This window comes from Adiantum capillus-veneris, chromosome 28 (assembly GCF_014529385.1).
Source record: "Adiantum capillus-veneris isolate H3 chromosome 28, ASM1452938v2, whole genome shotgun sequence".
NCBI lineage: Eukaryota > Viridiplantae > Streptophyta > Polypodiopsida > Polypodiales > Pteridaceae > Adiantum > Adiantum capillus-veneris.
In genome coordinates, this window is record NC_140958.1 from 67,494,799 (window position 1) to 67,521,253 (window position 26,455).

General features: G+C 45.7%; 1 protein-coding gene and 1 pseudogene across 1 annotated transcript in view; both read right to left on the reverse strand.

Annotated features, from left to right (window-relative positions):
* Positions 1-26,455, reverse strand: part of LOC147420605 (WD-40 repeat family protein / notchless protein) — a 96,382-nt gene that overhangs the window by 3,164 nt on the left and 66,763 nt on the right. Inside the window, exons 7-12 of the mRNA XM_086505201.1 lie at positions 19,032-19,095; positions 18,782-18,892; positions 18,569-18,706; positions 18,282-18,424; positions 17,982-18,036; positions 17,712-17,768 (exon numbers count right to left, since the gene is read on the reverse strand). Of these exons, the coding sequence (XP_086361327.1) occupies positions 17,712-17,768; positions 17,982-18,036; positions 18,282-18,424; positions 18,569-18,706; positions 18,782-18,892; positions 19,032-19,095 (568 nt within the window). The remainder of the gene's footprint in view (positions 1-17,711; positions 17,769-17,981; positions 18,037-18,281; positions 18,425-18,568; positions 18,707-18,781; positions 18,893-19,031; positions 19,096-26,455) is intronic.
* On the reverse strand, positions 1,104-6,482 carry LOC147420606 (uncharacterized; annotated as a pseudogene).

Genomic DNA, 26,455 nt, shown 5'->3' on the forward strand with positions numbered 1-26,455 from the left:
TGTCCTCCATCTATTGGAAAAGACAAACAATCTGAATTGGTACATAATAAAAGAAAAACCCTGGTGTATGATGGGATCGAAGAGGGGGGGGGGGGATGGAGCTCTAGCCTCTAGTATTAGAGATATGTGCATGTCTATATGCTCAGGGTAGTACAACCATGTAGATGCGTCTAGCTAGCTAGCTTCATCCTCAACTAATAGGGGGGTGTAAAATGTGATCCATGGGAGGATCGAGAGCAAGAGCCGCTCGAATGAATGCAGCCGGGTCAGCTATCATTTGGGCTCGTCGCTCCTCGACAACTCGGCGCTCTCGGGTTTGGATCTCCTCTATCTGTCTGCGGTGGAGTCGTGGGGCCTAGCATTTGGTAACACGTGGGCGTCGTCTCGCTCGGCTTGTCTCAGTCTACTCGAGAATCACTTCCGTCCATGGGTCTGGAGTGTGGGGGAGGGGGAGGGGGGATCCTCTGGAAAAAATCTAGAAGCTCTAACTGTCTCCCTCCCACTTGTGTCTCTACCAGATAGCACCTCAACTCTCTCTGGTCTCTAGAGTACATGATCTCGCGGAAGGTAGGCTGCCCCCTGAATAGTGACTCATATCTGCCTCTATTATCACCATAGGCTCTACATCTACAAACAAAATGCTCCTCACTCTCCACCTCCTCTCTACATACTAGATAGACTCTCTGCTCCCTGGGGATATCATGAGCTTGCCCCACCTCGAACTCTAGTTTGTGTGATGCTACTCTGAGCTGACCGATCGCCGCCCGTGAGTTGTGTGGCATGTAGGTGTCCATATCATGTGGTCGCTGTATGAACCCGTCCTCGAGTATGGTAAGGAAATGATCTCTGTAGTGTGACATCTGTAGTGTGACATCTTCCATTGAAGGGTAGATGTGATCCAAGTTTGTCTGATATATAGCTGCCAAAGATCCTATCGAAGCACTATGTTTCTCTCACTATGTGAGAGATGAACATGGGGTGATTCAAGGTCATACTGGAAAGGTGGCAAGCTCTCAAGATCACGGCCATGTGCTCCGAACCATGCTCTAACCTGTGTGTACCATGCTTTGTTGTGCCTAGACTCTGCTATCTGTATGGCTGACTCAAATGCTCGTCGGGTGAGTCTGTCAGCAGGGAGCTCTCTCACTCTTTGGATAAAGCAAACCGTCTGGAAGAGTGCCTCCACTACCATGGGGGAGTAGCAAGCTTTGCCCTGATGATGTCCTGCGGCACTGAATGCTTGCCTTGAAACAAGCGTGAGATCATATAGACCTGTGGTCTCTCGATCCGTGCCCACTGGCTATCTGTCAACCCGGGTGCCCACACTGCTACTAGAAGAGTGCCTCCACTACCATGGGAGAGTAGCAAGCTTTGCCCTGATGATGTCCTCTGGCACTGAATGCTTGCCTTGAAACAAGCGTGAGATCATATAGACCTGTGGTCTCTCGATCCGTGCCCACTGGCTATCTGTCAACCCGGGTGCCCACACTGTTACTGCATACATCAAGGCTGAGGTAACTAATGTATCAAATAGCCACCCCTTTGTGCGGTGCTCCTGAAAGTGTGTCTGATGACATCTCCGTTCTGGCATGGCCAAAGCTGTATATCCTCAGGTAAGTCTATTAGTGGCAGCCTGTGCCATGGAGATGGGTCCCTGTAGTCGGCGATCTCGTCGATGTAGAATCCAAAGAGGGTCGGGGACAGGGGGCATCCTTGCTTAGCACCAATTGTGCTAGCAATAGACTCTGAAGGCCGCTTGGACAACGAACTCTCCTAGTCACTCTCTCATAGAGAGCATAGATGGCCCATATCATCTCTGATGGTATCCCCAAACTCTCAAGTCACCGCTCCCGTTGGACTGTGTCAAACACTTCGCGGCAATCCACAAAGCAGCAATAAAGCTTCCGCACCTTTGCCCCATCAATGAGGCAATGCAAAAGGAAGATATGGTCGATAGTGGAGAACGTCTGCCTAAACTCAACCTGTGGCCAGGAGCCCGTAGGCCCTCAGTCTCTCCGTATGAACTAAGCTCTGCCTTAAGTACTGCTCCATACAATTTGGCCGTTGTATGGCCAATCATGATAGTCCTCTAGTTCCCTTGGTCTAGGGTGTCTCCAGATTTGGGGATTGGCACAATGGTGTGCCGAGTCCACTCCTCTGTTAAGCCCTCCCCTATGACCCGGTTGAATACATGTGCAATCAACGGGGCTATGGTGGTGGCTGCGTAAATGAGGTGCTCACTTTGTAATCCTGCATGATCTAGAGACCGGCAGTGCTATAGGCGGTGGATGGCCCTCTTGACCATCTCGGCTGTGAAGAAGGAAGAGCTCGTGGGTCGAGATCCGGGTAGTTGTGGAATCGGGGTCTGTTCCAACACCACATAGTTTATCTCTGGATAATCATGCCATACCTTTGGGTCCTCAATAGGAGTAGTCGGTAGTGGCTCTTGAAGGGTGCACAATGTTGTGGCATTGTCCATGCTCATGAATAAGCGATATAGCTCTAGCTCCTGCGTCTCCTCAAAAGCTTGTCGCTTCCGGCGTGTGAGTGTCTTCATTTGGCGTCTGGCCTCTCAATCAGTGATCTCTCCAGGACCCACTACACATGTAGGCGGCGGTAAAGGTCTCTGCATTCCTCATCAGGGAGCTAGTTCATGTGTGAAATGGATCATGGTGTGGGGGCTGCGGCGTCTCCAATGAGGGAGAGTGCGAGATAGGTGTGGTCGGCTCCAATAGGTATGGTTGGGATGTGAAAGAGCTAAGCAGGTGGGTGGCCTCTCTGGATCCCATGGTGCAATCCACGGTTACCCCCCCCCCCCCCGCGGCTGTGCCTCCGTGTGGTATACATGTCAGCCCCCTTGAAGTGGGCCATTGTGCCATCTTGTAATAAATAACGAGACGGTGCTGAGAGCCTAATCTTAGCAAATGATGACCATACTCTATGATGCGAGCCGTGTCTCTCATGGTACCTGCCTCCTGTGTGGCGTGTAGTGCCACTGGGTCCTCTTGTGCCGTATGTCTCACATTGGTCCCGCCATGTCATACATTGAAGTCTCCCAGAAGGAAGACTTCCGCTAGTGTAGAGTACTCCATAATCTCATTTGACAAGCATATGTATGGGGATGGTATCTCCTCCCCCTCCCTCTCTATATCTGTAGTAGAAAATCTGGAGCCCGAGGGGGCAAAGTGGCAGAGGGTAATATAGATGATCCCTTCCTGTGATAGCTCAAAGCGGATCCAAAGGTAACGGGCCTGTGGGTCTCGTGCCGCAATCTATGTCCTGCTCTGGAGTCCCTGTCTGAAAAGTATAGCCACCCCTCCCCACCTCGTGTAGTGAAGACTCCCTTTTAGAAAGCCTTGAATCCTTGGTAGACTCTGCTCTGGGCTCTCGTCTGTCTCCGTCAAGAGAATGAGGTCCCGTCCTCTCATCACCTCCTCAAGTCTCTCTAGGTGTGTCCATAGATCCAGTTGCAATTCCAAGCCGCAATGTGAATCTCCTCATTTGTCCACACGCTATGAGTCCCTATGCAATGGTCTTGCCATCAATGATACCCTACCATCTTGGTATACCGCCTAATATGAGGTCATCGTAAAGGTAGATAGGAGGGCCCTCTAGCCCTCTCAAGATGACCCTCTTTCAGATGAAGGAGGTTTGGGACTCCTGGGAGGTGAATTGGAGGATGAGAGCTCTTTTTTGCAAGTCTTTGCCGACTCTCCAAGCTTTGGAGAAGGGTAGCACCTCTTCTTTCTTGTACCCGAGTTTCATGCATAGGGGTTTCCCATCCCTCTTGGGTGTAGATCCTTCCTCTTCTTTGATGCCAGTCACTCGTACGTTGAGACAACGGGCTTGTCGCATCTTCTCTTCCTCAATGGTTGTGTGTATGATGAGCGCCTCATCCTTTTGGGCTTCCTCTTTTGCTTATTTTTTGATATTCTTCTTGACTACTTCAACCCATCCCTCCTTGGTGGCCTCCAACTAGTCTTCGATGCTTACGGTGAGGGCTTCCTTGGCTTTCGCTTTGATCTCTCCTTCTTCGAGGGTGAGGGATGCGATAGAGGCTCGGAGGAAGTCGATTTGCTCCCTGAACTTCTCCTTTCCTTTCTTCCGTTCATCCTTCTCCTTCTCTCTCTCCTCCTCCCACCTCTCCTTCTCCTTCTTCCATGCTTCCTTCTCCTTGACGAGGCTCTCTGTTTCTTTCTCGAGCTTCACAAGCCGGTTAATGATGTTGGTGATGGAAGCATCGACAATCTTCTTGTTGTCTTTGATCTTGCCGTCCAATTTGCTCATCTCCTTCGCGACTTCGTCCTTCATCTTGGCCATCTTTCCCGTGTCCCCCTCTTGTCTTGATGGTTGACCGGGGATGTATCAATGCAACTCTGATGCCATTGTGTGTTTGTGTGTGCCCGTGCGTGCGCACACATGCGTGTGTATGTGTGTATGGGTGCAGGTGTGTTGCTGAAAAGGCTTGACAACGACGTGAGGGCTGCAAGTGCCTGAGGGCGGGCAGAGCTCTACATTGCCATATGTTACTTCCCTCCTAGCACATCTCATTATGCGTCTCCTAAGGGGCAATCACCATACATGATACTAGATGAGGATATTTGGGAGTTCTCGAGAGATGAAGATGTTATCCTACTTGGGTTTCAATTCTAGAACAACATGTCATCAAGCATCTTTCTTTGACACTTCCGAGGAGATGTTGAGAGAGCTAGACTCTAGAGAGATGGGGCTCTCCACTACCTCAGAGGATGCTGAGGAATTATGGTGCTAGTTCTGTGGATTATGTTTTGGCTCCCACATCACTTATACCATGCATTCAGGACTTATGAGTCTCGCCCAGACCTATCGGAGTGGCTTTAGATCATGCTCAAATATCTTTTGTAGTAGAATTTACTTACACTATTGATGGCTTTCATCATGCAGCACATCGCCATCCGAGATACCACTTCTGCAAAGAGACAGATAGAGTGTATATAGAAGAGCTATATAGTCTTCTAGCAGGGGAGAATCCCCATAGACCCTTGTCAGAGCTACCCAGATATTGGCAGAGACGATACACACAACAGCAATCACAGCTTTTTCCCACCTTAGCCTAGTGGGAGACCATGGTCTACAGAACAGTTGGTAGGATGATGAGTGTTGAGAGACGAGAGCACGACTACAAAGAGAGGTGGCTTTGGGAGAGATCACACATGGGCAGTCACGTATACTCTTCTGCCGCCTTATACATTGAAAGAAGAGAGCTTTCTTAGGTCAGGTTGAGTGAGATATTTATCAAATACTATTGAGCCAGGACTCTAGGGAGGCTTGGTGACTCTTTAGAGAGCACTCACCCTCTCCAGTCATTTCTTCTATAGAGACATGGACACAATATGCATCCTCTCTATAAACAGTAGCATAGCAGTTACCATTGCCAGACCCGCCGGTACCATGTCCTCCCACTTCTACTTTCTTCACAGTAGAGATGGTGAGGCGAGCCATTGACAGAAGCACACAGGAAGGGCACAAGATCACGATGGTATAGTGGCAGATCATTTCATACATGGTAGGGATCGTTGTTGGCCTTCATGTTCAATAGGGCCATGTGTGAGGGGTTTCCTGAGACTTGGACTACATCTACGATCGTACCACTACTCAAGTCTGGAGATCTAGCCTTGCCAACTAACTATCGCACTATCATGATTGGCCACTCATTGGCCAAGCTATATGCATCTATACTGAGCATGAGTTGAGCAAATGCGCAGAGAGAGGGTGTACAAGCTTCAAGGCACACTCGATTCAAGAGGGGATTCTCTACACTTGATCATATCTTCACTCTTAGAGCGATCATTGAGGAGGGTAGAGCACATGGGAGAAGGATTTATTGTAGCTTTGTGGATTTCCGCAAAGCCTTTGACACGGTCCCAAGAACCAGGTTGATACAACGACTACATGACTTGGGAGTCCCGTAGGAGCTTGTATGGGGTATCATGGCACTGTATGAGACAAGCATAGGGAGAGTATGGAAAGCGGAGTCTTTTAGACTCTATTCACTCTATTATTGGGGGTGAAGCAAGGATGCCCACTTTCTCCGACTTTGTTTGGATTGTATATTGATAAGATTGCTGACTATATTGAGACTGTAGGGGATAGAGAAGCACAACTGTCAAGTAGATGGATACCTCTATTGCTTTATGCCAATGATATTGTGCTTATTTTAGACTCTCCAGAGGGTATGCAGAGACATCTAGATGTGTAAATGCTTATGCACACGACAGTGGGCTCTCCATCAACCTTGGCAAAACCAAGGTGATGGTATTCAATACTACAACGCAGTGTGCCAGGAGGTGAGCACCTATACCACAGGTTACCCAGGCATACCCTCATCGGGGCATTCTTCTTGATCGAGCCATCCAGCTTGGTCGCTCACGACGCTCAAGGATGTGAGGTCTTAACACCATAGACGAGGTCTACATTGGAGGCTATGCAACATCATTGAGCAAGAGCGAAACCCCCCCCCCCCCCCCCCCAAAGAGCTGACCATGGAGGACATTGAGGCCATACTACAAAGACGAGCTCATGGGATGATCACCATTGTCTACTTCCCCTACTATGCACCTCATTAGCCCTCATGTGATTGTATTCCTCCCCATATGTTTTGAGCTGATGGATTATGTGATGAGGACGTTTATGATGATCAAGATGTAGGTTAGGCTTACATACCTATCCACTCTAGATACCCTCATTTATTTTTATCTTTATGTTCCCCTGACAATGTTTTAGAGTCACACAAGGATGTAACCTTTTGGTCTCATAGGTCATTTGGGCCTTTTGAAGGCGTTAATATAACATTTCATTTCATTTCATCTCTCTCTCTCTCTCTCTCTCTCTCTCTCTCTCTCTCTCTCTCTCTCTCTCACACACACACACACACACCACAAATGACGTGAATGTATGTGCCAACGTGAGGATATCAAATGGTGAATTCTCAAGAAATGTCTCTTTGACACCTCGGTAACGCGTGTAGCTATTTATGGGGTTAAGTATAGGGTGGCAGCATTAGTGTTTCCACTTAGAAAGAGTTTGAAAATGTTCAAAAACATTTCTTACAAACTTTATCCAAGTGAAGATGCTAACACCGTACATGCTCCTTCTCCTCGGTTGAAAGTGAAGATGACTTCCCATTGAGGTTATAGGCATGAAGAGAGTTGTGGAGTACATACATGATAGAGATGTGCCAAAGTTCGACACATCAGCAAGCAACAAAATTCAAAAGACTTGTGGAAGTAAATATAGAGCTCGGATGGATGCAAGACATTAAGAAGTGGTTTGGAAGATGAAAATGCAACATACTTGCTTCATGATGCATCATTAGATTCTAAAGTGAATGAATTTTTTGTACAACGCCAATGTATCAGGACATGTGAACCATACGGAGGCTTGCGATCTAGGCATTACACCACTCACAATGCCCCCAATTATAAAAGCATGTTCTTCTCTGAGAAAGGAGACCATACTCACCCGTACATGCTTGAGCCTACCCCCTTATCCACAATCTGCACCACATCAACGATCTGGCTTAGCTTCCACTTCCTTTGATGTGAGACTAGGCATTGGGGCACTGGGGAAGAGTCCCTTCATGTATGCACACTTTTCCCCTTGCAAGTTTGAGACACTTAGCATCATACCCTACTTCAATGCTCAGCTTTTGATCACATACGAGCTTGTTTCTCTTACGTTTTCAGCTTGCACCACTCCCTACACACACCTCTCCCAGCCACTTCGTGGATTCTCAATTGCCACCCTGATATCCACAGTCTTGTGGCACGGAGACTCGAGATTCATCGATCAGCTCAACATAGAGCATGTGAGTCGGAGTGACATGTTTCATTTGGCCCCATAGGTTCAAGGATGATAACTCTCTCTCTCTCTCTCTCTCCCTCTCTCTCTCTCTCTCTCTCTCTCTCTCTCTATATATATATATATATATATATATATATATATATATATATATATATACATATATATATATATATATTGTGCTGATATCTGACTCACCAAAAGGTATGCAACGACATTTGGATGCACTACGTAGTTTTGCAGAGGATAGTGGATTGTGTGTAAATCTAGGTAAAACCAAGGTTATGGTGTTTAACACCACACCGCAATGGGTCAGGAGATCAGTACCTACTTTCAAATATGGTCAAGAGACTGTGGAGTATACAGATGCATACACTTACCTGGGGGTAGTCTTTACTGGGCTGAGATTTTCTTTGAGAAGAGCAGCAGAGACTAGACTAACTAGAGCTGGTGCGGCTCTGGGAGGAATGGAGAGGATGTGTTCGCAGGTTCAGTCCAGGAACCTAGGACAAAGTTATGGCTCTTTGATACTTTGGTTGCCTCTACTATGTTATATGGGGTGCAGGTTTGGGGACCTTCTATAGGCAGGATGGTTGGAGGTGTATGGAGAAGCCCCTGGTATCTATGATCTCTCGGCTGATTAGAGCCAAGGCTTCCGTACCGCATGATATCATTCGAGCCGAATTAGCTGCCCCCCCTATGGAGATTGAGGCGCTTACCAGATCAGTCTCCATTGTACACAGTCTGTGGGATACTACCAGAGACGGATATGCCAAGGTGGCTCTAGAGTCCTCTAGACAATTAGCTCTTAATGGGGATACATCATGGTGGTATGCACAGATGGCATCATGGTTTCAGACACATGGTTTCACCATGGACAGGTTGCCTCCTTTTCAATACTCTCTACAGGCACCCTTGAGGTCTCTGCCGCGGGTAGAGATTAATAGACTCATTCGTCAGGATCTGATCCACCTGGACACGAGGAGGACATGGATAGAGCCGATACAGGAGTTGGGCACAAAGATGGCTTTCTATAGAGAGCACCTTCTCCACCTCACAGGGGATGGGTTTGTGATTCGACCTAGCTATATGGACACGCATCTTTCTCATGGTTTGCGTTGTGCCATTGGCCAGACACGCACGTTCTCACATCAGCTCAAGATTGAGACTGGCAGATTCAGAGGGACACTAGCAGATAGCACGATATGCCGCTTATGCCATCTAGAGCCAGAGACAGAGGTACATTACATATGTCATTGCACAGTGCACTATGAGATACGAGGCGGTTTTCATTGTCTATTCAGAGAAGGTTTTGGGCCTCTATCTAGGGTCATGAGTTATGAGGATCAGAGATGTCTTGGGCTATATCTACTTGAGTTACACAGGCATAGAGAAACTTTACTGAGGAGAGCTGAAGAGAGACAACCCCAGAGACAGATCACAGATTTCTTTACACAAGATATTGTACATCCAGAAGAACAGACAGAGGAGCGGCCAACAATGGAGAGGTTTGCCCGCACTACTAGCATTCTCATAGACCGAGCATTGGAGCTAGGGAGATCTACACGACCCTAATGGAGAAGAGGAGCTCCACAGTTTCGAAGGAGGCTACAGCAAAGGATTCGAGCCATACTTTTTCGTCGTCCAGAGTGCAGATGAAGATGGATCTCTACTTCCCTCTCATATTGTCTACACATTGTACTGCTTAGTTCACACATTTCACGCCTTTCACCTTTCACACCTATCAACTTAGTTTAGGATTCCGCAGTATTTATATTTTGTTATCCTAGTTTAATTTATTTTGTTAATCTGATTTTGTATCAGATACACCGCATTGTAACTTTCTGGTCTCATAGGTCACTTTGGCCTTGTGAAGACGTTAATATAACATTTCATTTCATTTCATTTCTCTCTCTCTCTCTCTCTCTCTCTCTCTCTCTCTCTCTCTCTCTCTCTCTCTCTCTCTCTCTCTCTCTCTCTCTCTCGCGTGTGTGTTAATAGAAAGAGAAAATCGGTATAACCTTTCTATCACCCAAGTGTGGTAGATTGGTTATGTCATTCCCCTCTTGAATAACAAGTCTTGAGTTCAACTCTCGTCGGATAGATCTTTGAGGTCTCTTGGGATAGTTTCCCATGATCTTAAAAATTATCCTCTTCTTCTCTCTCCCCCCCCCCCCCCCCCCCCAAAAGATTCCATCATTTGAAATCTAGAAGGTGAGCTTCTTGAATTCAAAAGTGGGCGACTTGAAGAAGGGGAATCTCAGCCTCTCGTGATGGAGGAGCTGAACACAATCAAGAACAAGTATGGGTCACCAAGGAGGAGAAGGAAAAGAAGTCATCTTGGGTCGAGGTCATCACCAAGACACAAAAGAAAGTGGAGGCGGCCAAGAAGTGGATCGAGGTCGCCAAGAAAGGGAAAGGTAAAGAGGCTTCTTCTACACCTACCATCATTAACATGATCCTCGAAGAAGAGCAAAGAAGGCGGATAGGTGCCTTACATGTGAAGGTGGTCACCTACTTCAATGATGTCAACAATGTTGAAAAAGAGGTCACAAGCCTCATGTCCATGATGGGGATGGAGAAGGCTTTACACACAAAGGCATAGAGGGTGGGCAAGAGCAATGAAGGCGCGGGAGAGTTCTCATAGGACAGAGCACTCATGCTATGTTTCCCCTCCTTGGAGGAGGAGGAGGAGTTCTTGAGGAAGAGGCCAACCCTCAAGAAGACAACTACTTTTCTCGGTGATGATCGCATCCTCTTGCAACTGGCTCACATGAGAGAGGTGATTCCAGAGATTAGAGCAGCAAGGGAGAAGGGAAAGATGGCCTTTTAGAGAGATGGCCGGGTGGTGATCGTAGAGCGATGCTCTACATGACGGTGTGAGACCTATGTAACCATACTAAAGATGGCAGCCTAGAATTGTAATGGATCTTATAGGCTGGATGTGGGCGCCTTTGAGGATAGCTTTCCGGACAAGAACATTATATTCTTCTCAGAGACTCATCAGGCCCCTGGACAGATGATGCTACATGTGACAGAGGATCGAAAGGGGGGGGGGGGGGGGGGGGGGAGGGGGAGTAGTAGTGTTATTTAGAGAGGAGCCACAACCACTTCTACACATTGTACGAAGAGATGATCATGCTAGATGCATGTGGGTGAGGCTGAGGGCCGACACAAGCCGATTTTTATACATTGCCATATGCTACTTTCCCCTCAGTACATCAGTCTATGTTGGGCCTAGAGGACAATCACCTTTCTCTATCCTATACGATGACATATGGGAGCTTTCCAGGATGGTGACATCATCCTCGTAGGGGCTTCATTGCCCGGACGGGCAATGCTCAGATAGTCTTCTATGCTTAGAGAGCTGGATGTAGGAGATTTGGGGCTTGACAAACACTCACAGGAAAGAGAGCAGATAGAGTGTGGGAGACATCTCACGGAGTTGGCGTTTATACATGGTTTGGCCATTCTTAATGGCCTACAGCGTTTTCCTAGAGCAAGGGTTTCACATGCTTTCCACACAGGCATGGGCCAGCACAGTGGACTATGTCATGGCAAAGCCAAGCTTCATCCCCTGCATTCAAGATTTCACAATAGGACCCAAACCAGTGGGTGTAGCTGTGGATCATGCTCTCTCGACACTTTCCATCTCCTTTTAGTACAGTACAGCCTGGGTGTCGGGAGGAAGGACACATACCCGCTTTACACCAAAGACTGACTTTGTTTATACAGAGGAGATCTTTAGTTGCCTATGTACAACATTGAGCAAGCCAGGACTCTTAGTGGAAGAGATCACCACTTTACTGACTGAGACATTGCATGATGCAGGAACAGAGGCATACCCACACACTCAGCCTGATTAGAGACGCCGTTTTGGGAGCATGCCTCAGAACAGTTGGTATGACGAGGCAAGGTTGCATCCGTACAACATACGGATAGGTCCGTACAGTACAACCGTACGGTACAGATCCGTACGTATGGATAGGGATCCGTACAAATGTTTTTTTTTCAAAGAAAAAAATCGTGCATTGTGAGGTTCGCAGAACTTGTTAGAGCCAGAACTTCATACTTCAGTCTTGGATTATCATTATGTGCTTTTTTTTAATGCTCTTAGTTTTATGAGACCATGATATGAGACATTTGACACTATTTGGCTGTAGACATTGATTAGCTTTGTGTTTTCATTGTTCGGCTAGAGTCGTGGACTCTAATCTTTATTTGAAGTCTTGGTGAATGCATAAGTCAAGGTATGAAGTACTCTCAGTTTTAGGCTTTTTGAAAAAAGGACGAATTTTTACGTACCTAAAAACTCAATCCATTCTATACTACGTACCTTACGTACTGAATTTGTCCCAAATACTACGTACCTAGCTACCTTGTGACGAGGAGTGTAGAGAGATGAGAGCACAAACTTAGAGGGATCTTCTCCTAGGGGTCATCAATCACAAACAATCTCAGATAGCCTTCCGGCGCCTTGTAAGACGAAAGAAGCAAGCGTTTCTAACTCAGATGGAGCGAGACTTATACCACTTGTTCTTGAGTAAAGACTTAGGAGAGGCATGGCGTTTCTTTCATGAGCACTCCCCTCCCCCAATGATTACTTCTCCTAATGTGTGGGGTCAATATGCACATCCTTATATATAGCCCCTTGACAGATACCCCTTCGAGATCCTCCTGAGCCATGCCCATCTGCAAGTACCTTCTTTGCCATTGAGATGGTAAAGACCGCCATTGACAGGATGAGGACCAAGAGGGCCTATGATCATGATGGTCTAGTAGCAGAGCACTTTATGAAGACTAGAGATATGCTGGCAGAGGTTCTTGCAGTTCTGTTCAATCATGTCATGTGTGAGAGTTTACCTGAGACTTGGAGACTGTCTACTATTGTGCCTATCCTCAGGGAAGATGATCCTATGGAGCCTAGAAACTACCGTACTATTATGATTGGACACACATTGGCACGGTTGTATGCATCTATCCTGTAGCAGCAGTTGAACAGATGGGCAGAGAGTGAGGACATATGGGCAACGGGACAAGCCGGTTTCAGGAGGGGCTTCTCCACACTTGACCATATTCTGACACTCAAAGCCATCATTGAGGAGGGTAGGGCACATGGGAGACAGATTTATTATAGCTTTGTGGATTTTTGCAAAGCATTTGACATGGTGCCCAGAGCGAGATTGATGCGCAGACTACAGGAGATGGGAGTGCCCAGGGGATCATGGCTCTATACAGATCAATGGTGGGGCATGTACGCACTCCAAAGGGGATATCTAATTTAGTTCACTCCACTAATGGAGTGAATCAAGGTTGTCCATTGTCTCCTCCTCTATTAGGCATGTACATAAATGAGGTTTCCGATTACATTGCCAGGGAGGGTGACAAAGACACCTAGCTGGCAGGGACATGAATTATATTGTTTATTTCTAACTCACTTGAGAGTATGCAGTGACATTTTGGATGCATTACATAGCTTTGCGGAGGATAGTGGATTGTCTGTAAACCTTGGTAAAACCAAGGGTATGGTGTTTAACACCACAACGCAGTGGATCAGAAGATCAGCACCTACATTCACTTATGGTAAGGAGATTGTGGAGTATACAAGGTAGTCTTCACTAGGCCAAGGTTTTCTTTGAAGAGAGCCTGACAAGAGCATATGTAGCCTTGGGAGGATTGTTCCAGGAACCTTGAACAAAGCTCTGGCTCTTTGATAACTTGGTAGCTTTAGCTATGCTCTATGGGGTTCAGGTTTGGGGACCCTCTATGGGTCAAGATAGGTGGAGAGGCGCTTGGTATCTGTGATCTTTCGGCTGATAGAGCCAAGGCCTCTGTGCCACACGAGATCATTAGAGCGAAGTTAGCAGCCCCTCCCTATGGAGATAGGGGTTCTTACTAGATCAGGCTCCTTTATGCACAACTTATGGGATACTACTAGAGATAGATATGTCAGATTGGCCCTTGAGTCCTCCAGACAGTTAGTTTGACAAGTGGACACATCATGATGGTATGCACATTTGTCATCATGGTTCCAGATGCATGGCTTCGGCATGGACAGCTTGCCTCCCTTCTAGAATTCCCTTGATGCACCATCACTGTCTCTTACACGGGTGGAGATTACTCAACTCATTCGCTAGGACCTAACCCAGTTGGACACCACGAGAACATAGATAGAGGCGACACAGGAGTTGGGCATGAAGATGGCTTTCTATAGAGAGCATCTTCTCCAACTTACACGGGATGGGTTTGTGATTCGACCCAGCTACGTGGAAACACATCTATCTCATGGGTTACGGTGTGCCATTGGTCAGATACGACCATCTTCACACCAGCTTGAGATTGAGATCGATAGATTCAGAGGGATATCACCAACTAGCAGAATATGCAGCCTATGCCATACAGAGCCAAAGACGGAGATGCATTATATATGTCAGTGCACAATGTATTACAAGATATGGGGTTGCTTCCACTGTCTAATCAGAGAGGGCTTCTGACCCTTCTCCAGAGTCATGAGCTATCAGGACCAAGGATGTCTTGGACTGTAACTACTTGAGTTACACAGACACAAAGATAGTTTACTGAGGAGATCTGGAGAGAGACAATCCGAGAGACAAATTATCGATTTCTTCACACCTGACATTGGATAGATAGAGGAGCAACCAACACTGCAAAGCTTAGCTCATACTCACACCCGTGGTACTCTCACTGACCGTGGTATAGATGAGGATGGATTCATCACCCATTATATCACTTTCTTGTATTGGGCACCCATTGTATTAGTAGTCACACATATCCCACACAGTTCCAACTAGTAGCACTTCTAGATTCATTTTAGTATCTTCTTTTTGTACCCAGACATGGTATCGGATTTACCAGTTTGTAACGGATTGATCTCATAGGTCATTTTGGCTTTTGAAGACTTTAATATACATTTCATCTCTCTACCCTAGCATCGCCTGCTGCCCACGTGCACCTGCTTGCAGCCCTCACGCAGGCGTGCTTGATGTCGCTCAATGATGCTCAATAGCATCCAATGTAGACCTCGTCTACGATGTGAAGATCCTCCCATCCTTGGGCGTCATGAGCGGCCAAGCTAGATGGCTTGATCAAGCAGGATGCCCCAATGAGGGTGTGACTGGGTAACCTCTGATGGGCCATCCAGGTAGTCCCTCTGTAAAAAGTAGTGATCTGCCTCTATGGATCCTCTATGTGTAGGTCCTCTAAGCCTGAGGGTAGTCTCTCTGAGTCTACGGATCTCTAGCAAGAAGAGACCTAGGCACCTCTAATCATACTAATCCATGATGCAGGGTAGGAGGCCAAAGCCCTCTCAGAATAAGCAATGAAAACGCCTATGGATATCATAGTATGCTATGCACTGGCATATATAATGCTCCTCTATCTTTGGCTCTCTCTAGCAAACCTCACATAATCTCTCCTCTGGGGGTATACCTCTATATCGGCCAGTCTCTTTCTCCAACCGGTGAGATGAGGTGCGTAGTTGACCACTAACACATCTACTTCCATGAGATAGGTGGGTGTCTATATACCCGGGGCATGAGATAAACCCATCATCTGTCATGCAGAGAAGATGGTCTTGATAAAAAGCCACCTTCGTCCCCAACTCATGTGACGGAGATAGCCGAGTCCTAGCATCTAGCTGAATGAAATCATGTATGATAATCCTCCTAATCTCTAAATGTGTGAGGGTGAGGGATGGTGCATCCAAGGAATATTGAAAAGGGGGACAGCTTGTCCATACTAAATCCATGTAGCTCAAACCAAGATGATATATGTGCAAACCAACATGAAGTATCACCCTCACTCGTCAACTATCGCGATCACTCAAGCTCTAGTTGTGCATATCTATCGCGTGGGAGCTCCCATGTGCTATGAATGAAAGACCTTGATCTAGCAAGAGCCTCCACTACAATCGACCGTGCACTCATCTTATCTCTAATAATCTCATGTGGCACTGAGGCTTTCACCCGGAACAGCCTGGAGATCATGGATACAAGTGGTCTCTCCATGGATCTCCATCCATCATATGTGCACCTTGATCTACTATGATTATCCAAGCTAGGTCCCCATATCTTCACTCTATAAAGCATGGTAGAAGTGACCAAAGTGTCAAATAGCCACAACTTAGTGCATGGCTCTTGAAACTGCACATGTAAACATATCCACTTTAGTCCTAATGTTGCATATCCCCTAGAGATTTCGCCTCTGCACCACCTCTCATAGAAAAAGTAGGTCCACTAAAGACAACACCAAGATATATATAGGAGTCTACATACTCCACAATCTCCTGTCCATATGTAAAAATAGGTGCTGATCTCTTGACCCATTGCACTATAGTATTGGATACCATCACCTTGGTTTAGCCAAGGTTGATGAAGAGCCCACTATCATGTGCATAAGCATTTAGCGCATCTAGATGTGTCTGCATATCCTCTAGAGAGTTTGAAATAAGCACAAGATCATCAGCATAAAGCAATAGAGTTATCCATGTGCCTGACAACTGTGCCCCTCTATCCCCTGTAGTCTCAATGTAGTCAGAAATCTCATAAATATACAATCGAAACAAAGTCGATGAAAGTGGGCATCCTTGCTTTACCCCAATAGTAGAGTGAACAGCCTTTTGAAACCCCTCTGTCCATACTCTCCCTGTAACTGTCTCATAGAGTGCCATGATACCCCATACAACCTCTTGTGGGACTCGAGTGTCATGTAATCTCAGTAACAATCCGGCTCTAGGGACTATCTCAAAGGCTTTGCGGAGATACAATCATAGACGTACTCCAAGTCTTAGGAAACCCCTCACGCATGGCCCTATTCAATATGAACGCCAACAAACCATCAATATGATCTCTAGCATGTACGAAATGGTTTGCCACTATACCATCATGATCCCGTGCCCTCCCCGTGTGCAATTTGTGAATGGCTCGCCTCACCATCTCTGCTGTGAAGAAAGTAGACGTGGGAGGATAGGGCTCTGATGGGTCTTGCAATGGTAACTACTTTGTGACTGTTTAGAGAGGATTCACATTGTGTCCATGTCTTTGTAGAAGTAATGACCGGAGAGAGTGAGTGCTCTCTAAAGAGCCGAGCCTCTCTAAAGTCCTGACTCGAGCATCTGATAAATATATGTCTCAAGCTGAGCTAAGGAAGCTCTCTTCTTTCGCCGTATAAGGCGTTGGAAGAGTATACGTGACTGCCAATGTGTGATGGCACCAAAGCACCACCTCTCTTTGTAGCGGGACTCTAGTCTCTTGGCACACATCATCATACCAACTATTCTAAGGCATGCTCCCAGACTACCGTCTCTAAGAAAGCTGAGAGTGGGGAAAAGCTATGGCCGCCGTTGTGTGTATCATCATTGTCAATATTTGGGTGAGCTCTGACAAGGGTCTATGGTGGTTTTCCCCTGCTAGAAGACTATACAACTCTATTGTATACACTCCATTTGTCTCTTTGCAAAAGTGGTATCTTGGATGGCAATGTGCTACATGATGAAAGCCACTGATAGCGTAAGTAAAATCTGTTGAAAAGATATATGAGCATAATCTCTCCTCTAACGACATCAATGCCTAACGGTGGGTGTAGAGCTAGGTACCAACACACACACACACACACACACACACACACACACACACACACACACACACACACACACACACACACACACACGCACGCACGCACGAACGTGCACACACACATGCCCATGCGTCAGCAAGATTATTACAAGGATCTCCATACCGAGTTTCTGTCGTCACTCTGGGAGATGCAGGGTAGACTCAGTCAAAGATGCACTAGTGTGGTGAGGATAAGAATATAGCAATTTTTTGTTAAACCTTTGTATTAGTGATGCATACCTCATCTGCATGACCAGGAAGGTCTTCACGAAGTTTTCGTGTCTTCATGTCCCAAATCTGAAACACGATCCAAACAAGAAAATTGAAAGTGTTCTATTCTGAACCTGACTACAGCAACTAAAAGATCATATTACACAACCTAAGTGTTTTGTTATTCACAATCTCCTTGTTTGATAGTCATTGCTCTCAGCATGTAAATACCTGTACTAGCTATTGAAGTGACCGCATAACCCTATCTTTGACTGTCAAACAAAGGTACGAGAGACTTACTTTGAGAGTAGAGTCCTTGCTTCCACTAAGCAACAATCTACTATCTGCAGACCAGCTAGCATCAAAAAGACAAAGGGGAACTTATTCAAAAGTTGGCTGCTGATTATGCATTGATGACAAGAGAAGATCTCTCACAAATACTTGACTGCAGTACCAAACAAGTTACACGCAAAGTGCATATGATTATCTCTCAGCACAACTGCTATGAAATGTAACTAAGAATTATTATTTGTGTAAAAGGAAAAGCAAAGCTTTTGACAGCATTTGGCACATTGTGCAAGCCCAAAACCTTAAACCAACCTGATTTGATAAACAGGACCCACATGCCCACGAAAAGTAGCTATAAATTCTCCTGTGGAACCATTCCAGAGCTTTACAGATTTGTCAAATGAGGCACTAGCAATCCACCTACCATCCGGTGAGAAGTACACATGATTCACAAGCTGCCATACAAGCATTGATCTATTAGGTACAAGAAAAGATCCTCGAGCCAGTGCATTCGGAAAAAGATAGCCTCATACAATTATTCGGCTCAAACCTTGTTATGTGAGCTTTATAAATAGGTTTACTGAAGTGGAGGAACAAACCTGTTGATGACCCGTCATTCGGGCTTTGGGATGCTTATTGATAGAAGGTTCCCACAGAAACATTGTAAAGTCATCAGACCCAGAGACGAGTCTTTCAGGGGAATCTCTCTTAGCTGCATTGTAGCGAGCAAGTGCTGCCTGGTACAACCCATACAAATAGTCATTGACATGGACAACAGCTTACCGATGCATTTTCCAAAAGAGAAAATTTACCTCTTTCATCTCATCAGTTGAGCTGAATCGAGAAGATTTGTAATCATAGGGCCCTGTTCGAAGCACATACTCTGTGCTTAAAGCCAATGTATTTACCCAATGGCCATGCCCCTAAAAATTCCTTGTGTTATCACATAATCATTATTCAGTTGATCCATGAAAACTAATGTGAGGAAATTCAACATGAACTTTGATGTGAATCTCATCAAATATTCATCAGCTCAAATAAGAAATGAGAAATATTTGGCACCTTAAGTTCTCTTATGAGTTTTCCTTGGGAGGTCTCCCAAACCTTGATTGTGCAGTCCTGGGAACTACAGAACAACCATTAAACTGAGAGGAGATTATAACTAAACCGAAGTAAGCAAAGCAAATCAAGAGCACCAACTGCAACACACATGCAACAACTATCATTAAGATCCAGCCAGTTTGGAAAACTGGAGCATCACAGCTATTCCACAGAGGACTATCACTACTAATTGTGAAGAAATTTGACACTTATCCCATCTTCAAGTTTCACTCTTTTACAAACCTAGGTGGCGAGGTGCAATAAGCTTGCGAACATAACTTTCAACCATTTATTAATGCAGAAGGTATGCATTAATTTTCAGAACACCAAAAGTTCTTTGTAAATCAGGAGCTTCTATGCACTGCCATAATATGTAAGAAAGAGAAAAAAAGTAAGCAGGTACACAACCTTTCAAATAGAAAGCAAACACCTTTACTACTACATAGCTGAAAGTAGTAGTAGCAGTAGTTAAAGAGGGGTTTGTGCTTGGCACTACAAAGAACGCTTGCGTAGGACTGGTAATGAGATCCAGAAAAAGTGAATAGAATGACAATAAATTTCTTAGAGCTCTGAAATGGTAAAAGCAACTAGTATGAGACATTAAGAATAACTCAAGGGGGTGGTTGTGATAGCAGCCTAGCTACTATTCCTTGAATATTTGAAGTTTGTTTTGGTTGATAAAACTCTTGGCATACCTCATAGCCATTGGTTTGGAAATTGCCATGATATGCAAGGTAGCCAACCAAACATAAATTTACCCAAACTTGCATCATAGGTGGCAAAACTAGTAGCATGGATTACTGAACTCAAGGGGGTCAAGTTGTAATCTGTAGCGGAGAATGCTCACGATTGCAAATGAAAGCATAAAGATTACACAAGATAGTGCCACCCTTTATGCTAATCAGCACATGCATCCTTGTGAGCTCGCCAAGAGGGTGTGCGAGTATATCTTAATACATCCAAGGACGTGTAACCTTATGCACTGGCATGTGTTCTAAGTTATCTTCTTGGTATTGTGGACCATTTCAAATCCTCAAGAATGTAAGGACTATCTTAAAAGTTGGATCTTCCCTCACATCTTAGCATCGATCCCGTCTTCCATGCTAACCATTTAAAGGAATGTCTGGGCAGGATACACATGTTCCAATCAAGGAGATTGCTAACTTGGAGGATACTACTCATTATGTTTGACTTTAGCCGAGCTTATCCTTGACTAGAGAGTGAAGTTGTAACGGGACGGCACCACGTGCCAACGGAAAAGAACAGACAAGACAGCTTTAAACACTTCAAAATAACTGAACTGAGAGAGAGAATGAACCACACACAAGACGGGGAGTGGCGGAGTTCACTCCAAGAGAGCACTGACCCCAAACCTTGGCGCCCCTTTTGGTATTTCTTATATTGCTTGAACTTGGTACAACGGCGGCGTCACCTCTTTGCACCTTCTGTCACAAAATGATGGCATGGCATTGCTGCCCATGGACAAACAGTACGGATGCTGACGTGGACAAGCCGTGCAGATTCCCGTGTAATGCACTGACAACTGATGACGTGGCAGGCTGTACGGAATTCCGTAATTTACGCTGGCTGCTCTTTGGGCAGCTTTTGGGACCGGCTTCTTTTGGAACAAGTTTCTTTTAAGTTTATTGCTTTTGGGGCATCCCTTGTAAGAATAAATAAACCCAAAGGGGCCTCACTCTTTAGAGCATCTGGACGTAGAGTCTCAGAGCAGAGGTCCCTCGGGAGTTGTAACTTTTGCTTAAGCATTAATATAAAAAGAAATACCCAAAGGGGCACCAGATTTTGGGGCCAGCACCTCTGGCTACCCCGGGCCGTGTCAACCAATTGTTAAAGTGTGATAAAGTTGTGCAATATTTTAAGTGATTTTCTCGTGTGTCGTGCCAGATTTCTGCCTTGGGGTGCCCAAGCCTGTGACAGTGGTATCAAAGCACGGACGATTTCTCTTCTACCAAGAAATCCGATCCTCTTACTGCGACACATGGATTCAAATGAAGAATCCCGCAAGAATCAGAAGAACCCTCCTGACACTTTTGGAACAGGAGGTAGCACGGGAAATTCGAATAGATAAGCAGATCAAGAGTACGGGCCACCTCAACCTACGAAGTATCAATTGATGGAGATGCAACATCAACAAAAGGTTGATGATTGTGCAAAGCAGATGCTTCGGTTTGCAAAGGATCCCGAGTATGCCAAATTTTTGACCCGGCACCTGATCGATGAAGTGCATTCCCATTAGCAAAAAGCCATCGATTCCCCAATAAAGTCAGCCCTCAAGAAACCTCTTGTCCCACGGATGTTTACTAAAGATGAACTTGAGGACATTGTCGAAAGACGAGTCAACCAACTTTTGGGGGCAATGAAGAAACGCAACAAGGGGACTAACTACCCTGGTAATTTGGGTCGAAAATCCTCTTTTACGAATGCAAGAAAACAGAAGAAGCATGTACACTTTGAAGGATTGTCCAGTTCGTCCTCATCTTCTGCTGACAGCTCGGACAGCTCATACAGCTCATCCTCTTCTGACTCGAGTGATGAGGACAAAAACGGTAAGAAACGACGAAAGAACCACAGACAGGGAAATATCAAGAAGAAGGCCAAGAAAAGCGAGTCTCGACACTTTTTTGACAGTTCTGATGAGGATTCATCCGCTTCTGAGAGTTCAGACTCCGATGACCATACGTTTTACTAAAAAAGGAAGCACTTTTATAGAGCCAACCAATATGATTTTCTCAAAGACAAGGGCAAAAAGACCAAGGAATTCAAAGAGGGTGGACGGGCAGTAAAGTTTGAAACCTTTTCCGGGTTTCGAGATGCTCCTTAGGCTTTAGTCTTTATCCAACAGTTTAACATAGCATTTTCTGGAGGCCACTATACAGAGCACTCCACGATTAGACGGGCAACATCCTTTTTGAAAGGCAATGCACGGACATGGTGGTCCACTCTTCTGTTAAGAGTGGAAGCACCGACAAAGTGGCTCAAGTTTAAGAGACTCTTTATTTCTTCAAGGCCCACTCAAGAATACGAATGAGATGTGATTACGGATTGGAATCATCTTTGGATGGTCAAGGCAGAAAATCTGGATACTTACTGTGAAAGATTCTCGGATGCTTTTCTACCTGCTTCATCCTTTGAGAAGATCAGTTTCAAGCAAAAGATCGAGCGATTTTGTTGTGAACTGCCTAGAGAGATACAAGACTACTGCTTGTTACAGAAATCTAAGTCCATACAGCAATTGATGGGACATGCTACGCAAGGGTTTGCTATGCATTCGGGTAACTTGACTTATCCATCATATGACCCTTCAACAAGTCATAACAGAAGCAGACAACAGAGAGATACATGACCTTGACTGACAGAAGAACAGAAAGACGAATATTTCAAAGTGGGAGAGTGTTTTAAATGTGGGGAACAAGGACAAATCTCTGCACGGTGCCCCATAAAGGCACAAGAATGAGAATGATTGACAGATTGAAATAGAACTAGAGAGGTCATTCAGGGTTTTGTTTGGACAACCAAACTTTGAGGACAACGGGCTTGCCCTTCTGCATCACGGTGATGGTTCGGTTCCGGACCTGGAGAGTTGCATCATTCTTGTAGTGCCAAGGCATGCCCAAGAGAACATCGCAATTGCCCAACTTCATAATGTGGAAATCGACTTTTCCATGATAATCTTGTATAGTCACTGGAAGTGCACCAATGAGCGGTACCACTTTCTGAGTTTGCCCCGTGGCTAGCTGAGATTCAATTTCTCCACCCTCTGCATGATAATCAAAGTGCATCTGCTTCAAGAATTCTGGATGGATGAAGTTCTCCATAACTTCGGGGTCCAAGAAAATAAGGGCTTTCAAGCAGTTGACTTTTCCATAAGCTCTGCATAATTCATTAAAACTCTCGAGGTGTATACTATAAATATCGGGTACTAGTCCAATAGCAGGTCTAGCCTTCTTGGCCGGAGGTGGCCTCGGGGATCTGTCTGACGTGGGAGCAGAAGGTTTCACTGAGGACGTCAAGGCTCGCTCAAGACATGTATTGAACGTATGCCTTGCTTGGAAACATTCGAAGCATCAGCCTTCTTGTAACAAGGCGTCTTGTTGATGTTGTGTCAGACGAGGCCATTGAGGTTGGTTTTCACGGGATTCCCTAGAATTTGTTCGTTGTTGCCAGGAGTTCTGGTTAGTGGACAGAGGTTCTTCTATGGTAAAGTCCAACTTTCCTTTCATGAGCTTGTAGCCGACCGCGGCATGGTCCATAAGCTCTTGCATGGTAGAACTTTCTTGGAGAGAGAATATTCCTGCAATGGTGATGGTAGTCCAATGGTGTAGTGCTCACATTGGTCCTCCGAGGGAATGAACTTAAAGGACACCGGAAGGTACACGTCGAGAAACCTTTGGTTATAGTCGTCCATGGTTTCGATGGCAAGCATTTTCAAGTTGCCCCACTCTGCCAAAATCCGGACTTCAAACATCGAAGTCATGTAACTACGTGCAAAAACTGTCTTGAAAGCTTGCCAAGTCCTTGGAGCATGTGGTTGTGTCGCGATTGAACTCCACCATTGCATAGCATTATCTTTAAGAAATCCCGCTGCTCGAGAAATCTTGGATTCTTCTGTATAGTTTCCCAAAGCATAGATGTTGTCGAATTGCTATAGGAACTGCAATGCTTTCTTGCGATCTTTTACCCCGGAAAAAGTGAAAAATTTGACTGTCGTGCCACCATCCTTGAAATCTTTGGGTTGGTTAGGCGCATATCCCGGGTATGGATAATAAGGATATCCATATGGGCTCCAACCATTGTAGCCTGATGGGGGTGGTGGTGGAGGTGGAGGCAATGGCAGTGGCAAAGGCGGTTGCACTGGATCAGGGTCACATGGCTGCACTATATTCATGAAGACTCCCTCGATCGGAGCAGACGGCTAAGAAGGTTGCCGGTTGGAAGCTCTCGTACTTTCTGGTGCCGGAGGAGGAGGTACCACTTGGGGCATCAGAGGGGGTAACATGTAGCTCAAAAATTGTTGAAAACTTTGCAGCATCGGAAGATTCTGCTGAGGATGCCGCGAAAGAACGTTGTGAAGCTCGTTGAGCAGAAACTGCAAATATTCTGTTGAATCCATGAATTCCAAGTCTTGGGTTCTTTATGGCTTATGCCCTGTAAGACACAGCGATGAAGACGGGAGCGCGCCCGATGCACGATGAAGTAAGGGTGGGAGTGGCTAATAAGTCCGGGGTCGGAGGCCAGAGATACATCAAATAAAATTCCAATAGCTCTGTCTGCGCTTTTGTAGGACCAATATGCTTTCAGAAAAGCACACGCCTAATGCTCTGATACCACTGTCACAAGACGGGCACGACGTGCCAATAGAAAAGAACAGACTGAACAGACTTTTAGCACTTTAATAACAACTGAACTGAGAGAGAGAGACAACACGCGACACGTAGTCCACCCCAGAGAGTATTGGCCCCAAACCTTGGCGCCCCTTTCGATATTTCTTTATATTGCATCAACACAGTACAAGCCGGTACTCCAGACTCTGCACCTTCTCCAGGAAGCATGCCAGAAAATGAGCCCTAACCTCATATTTAAAGGCCCTTGGCCTAAAAAGCAGTTACAATGAAAAGCCTTCAAAACTCAAAAGCTTCTGGTCTCAAAAGCAATGCCAAAAGCTGCCACCATAATTTACGGAAATCCGTATAGCATGCCACATCATCAACCAACGTAATTTTCGAAACTTTCGTAGAGCTGCCACGTCATCAGCTTTGCGTGAGTGTGTGTGTGTGTGTGTGTGTGTGAGTCTTGCTTTATTTTAATCCCTTTATGTCACTAGGGCTCCATCGGACGGGGTCCCCATAAGTTGGTAGGACTTCTTCTTTTTCTGTTACTTGTTCTCCTTAGGGTTTAGGCCCCTCGGCCGGCATCTGTAAGTTGGCTCCATTCTTTAGGCTTTGACACGTCAGCAGTTTGTGACACCTACATCTGAATGGATTCTATGTGATATGATGTGAATGTGATGTGACTGTCGTCTTTGTACAAGTGTTGGATGGTACTTAGAGTCAGTGTTTATTGAACTGGTTTATAGCTTATGTATGACTTTGCAGGCGTAATCGAGGGCGATTACAATTCTTTCAAGTTGGGGGTGTGTCACAAAATGATGACGCACTGCTGCCCGTGGATAGACAATACCGATGCTGACGTGGACAAGTTGTACGGATCTTCCGCGATCTGCGCTGACTATTGACATGGCTGTCGTACGGATTTCCATGTAATGTGCTGATAGCCGATGACGTGGCAGGCTGTACGGAAATCCGTAATTTGCGTTGGCTGCTTTTTGGGCAGCTTTTGGAACGAGATGCTTTTGGAACAAGTTGCTTTTGAGTTTATTGCTTTTGGGGCATCCCTTGTAAGAATAAATAGACCCAAAGGGGCCTCACACTTCAGAGCATCTAGACGAAGAGTCTGAGAGGAGAGGTCCCTCGGGAGTAACTTTTGCTCAAGCATTAATATATATAAAAAATACCGAAAGGGGCGCTAGATTTTGGGGCCAACACCTCTGGGCACGGAACTACGCAGGGCCGTGTCGACTCCAATTTTTAAAGTGTGATAAAGTTGTGAAGTTTTTAAAGTAATTTTCTCGTGTGTCATGCCGGATTTCAGACTTGGGGTGCCCAAGCCTGTGACACCTTCACCCAGAACAGTGCCGGATAATGAGCCCTTGCCACATATTTAAAGGCCCTGGGCCTATCCAAAAGCAATACATGAAAAACAGTTCTAAAGGCATCTCGCCTCCAAAAAGAAAGTAGTGCAAAATCACGGAATTCCGTACAACCTGCCACATCATCAACCAGCAACGTAAAACATGGAAGTCCGTACACGCTGCCATGTGGCACTGTCAATGCAAATCGCAGGTGTCTGTACAACTGCCACATCATCATCTTTTACGCATGATTTGTGTGTTCACTGTGTGTTTGCAGGTCCTGCTTTATTTACATGTCTTGTGTCACTAGGGCCATTGGACGGGGCCCCTTAATTGGGTAAAGACTTCTATTTAAAGGTTTGCCCCACTCAACGAGGATCTATTAAATTGGTAAGAACTTTTGCTTCTCCTCTTCGGTTTTAGGCCCCTCGGCTCGGATCTGCAAGTCAGCTAGGGTTGGGTCTTGGAAAACTCCAACCCACCAAGTATTTTGATACGTCAGCAATTTATGACATAAGTGGTCATAATCGACTTCTTACTCAAAGTACCTGACCAAGTGGAAACATCGACCGGAGACAATCGCGACTTGGAGTCAATGAGGTTACTTACAAATCGGTTCCCTAACTCTATTGGGAAGGAATCTTTTTGGGCAATGATAATAGATAAAATACGAGGT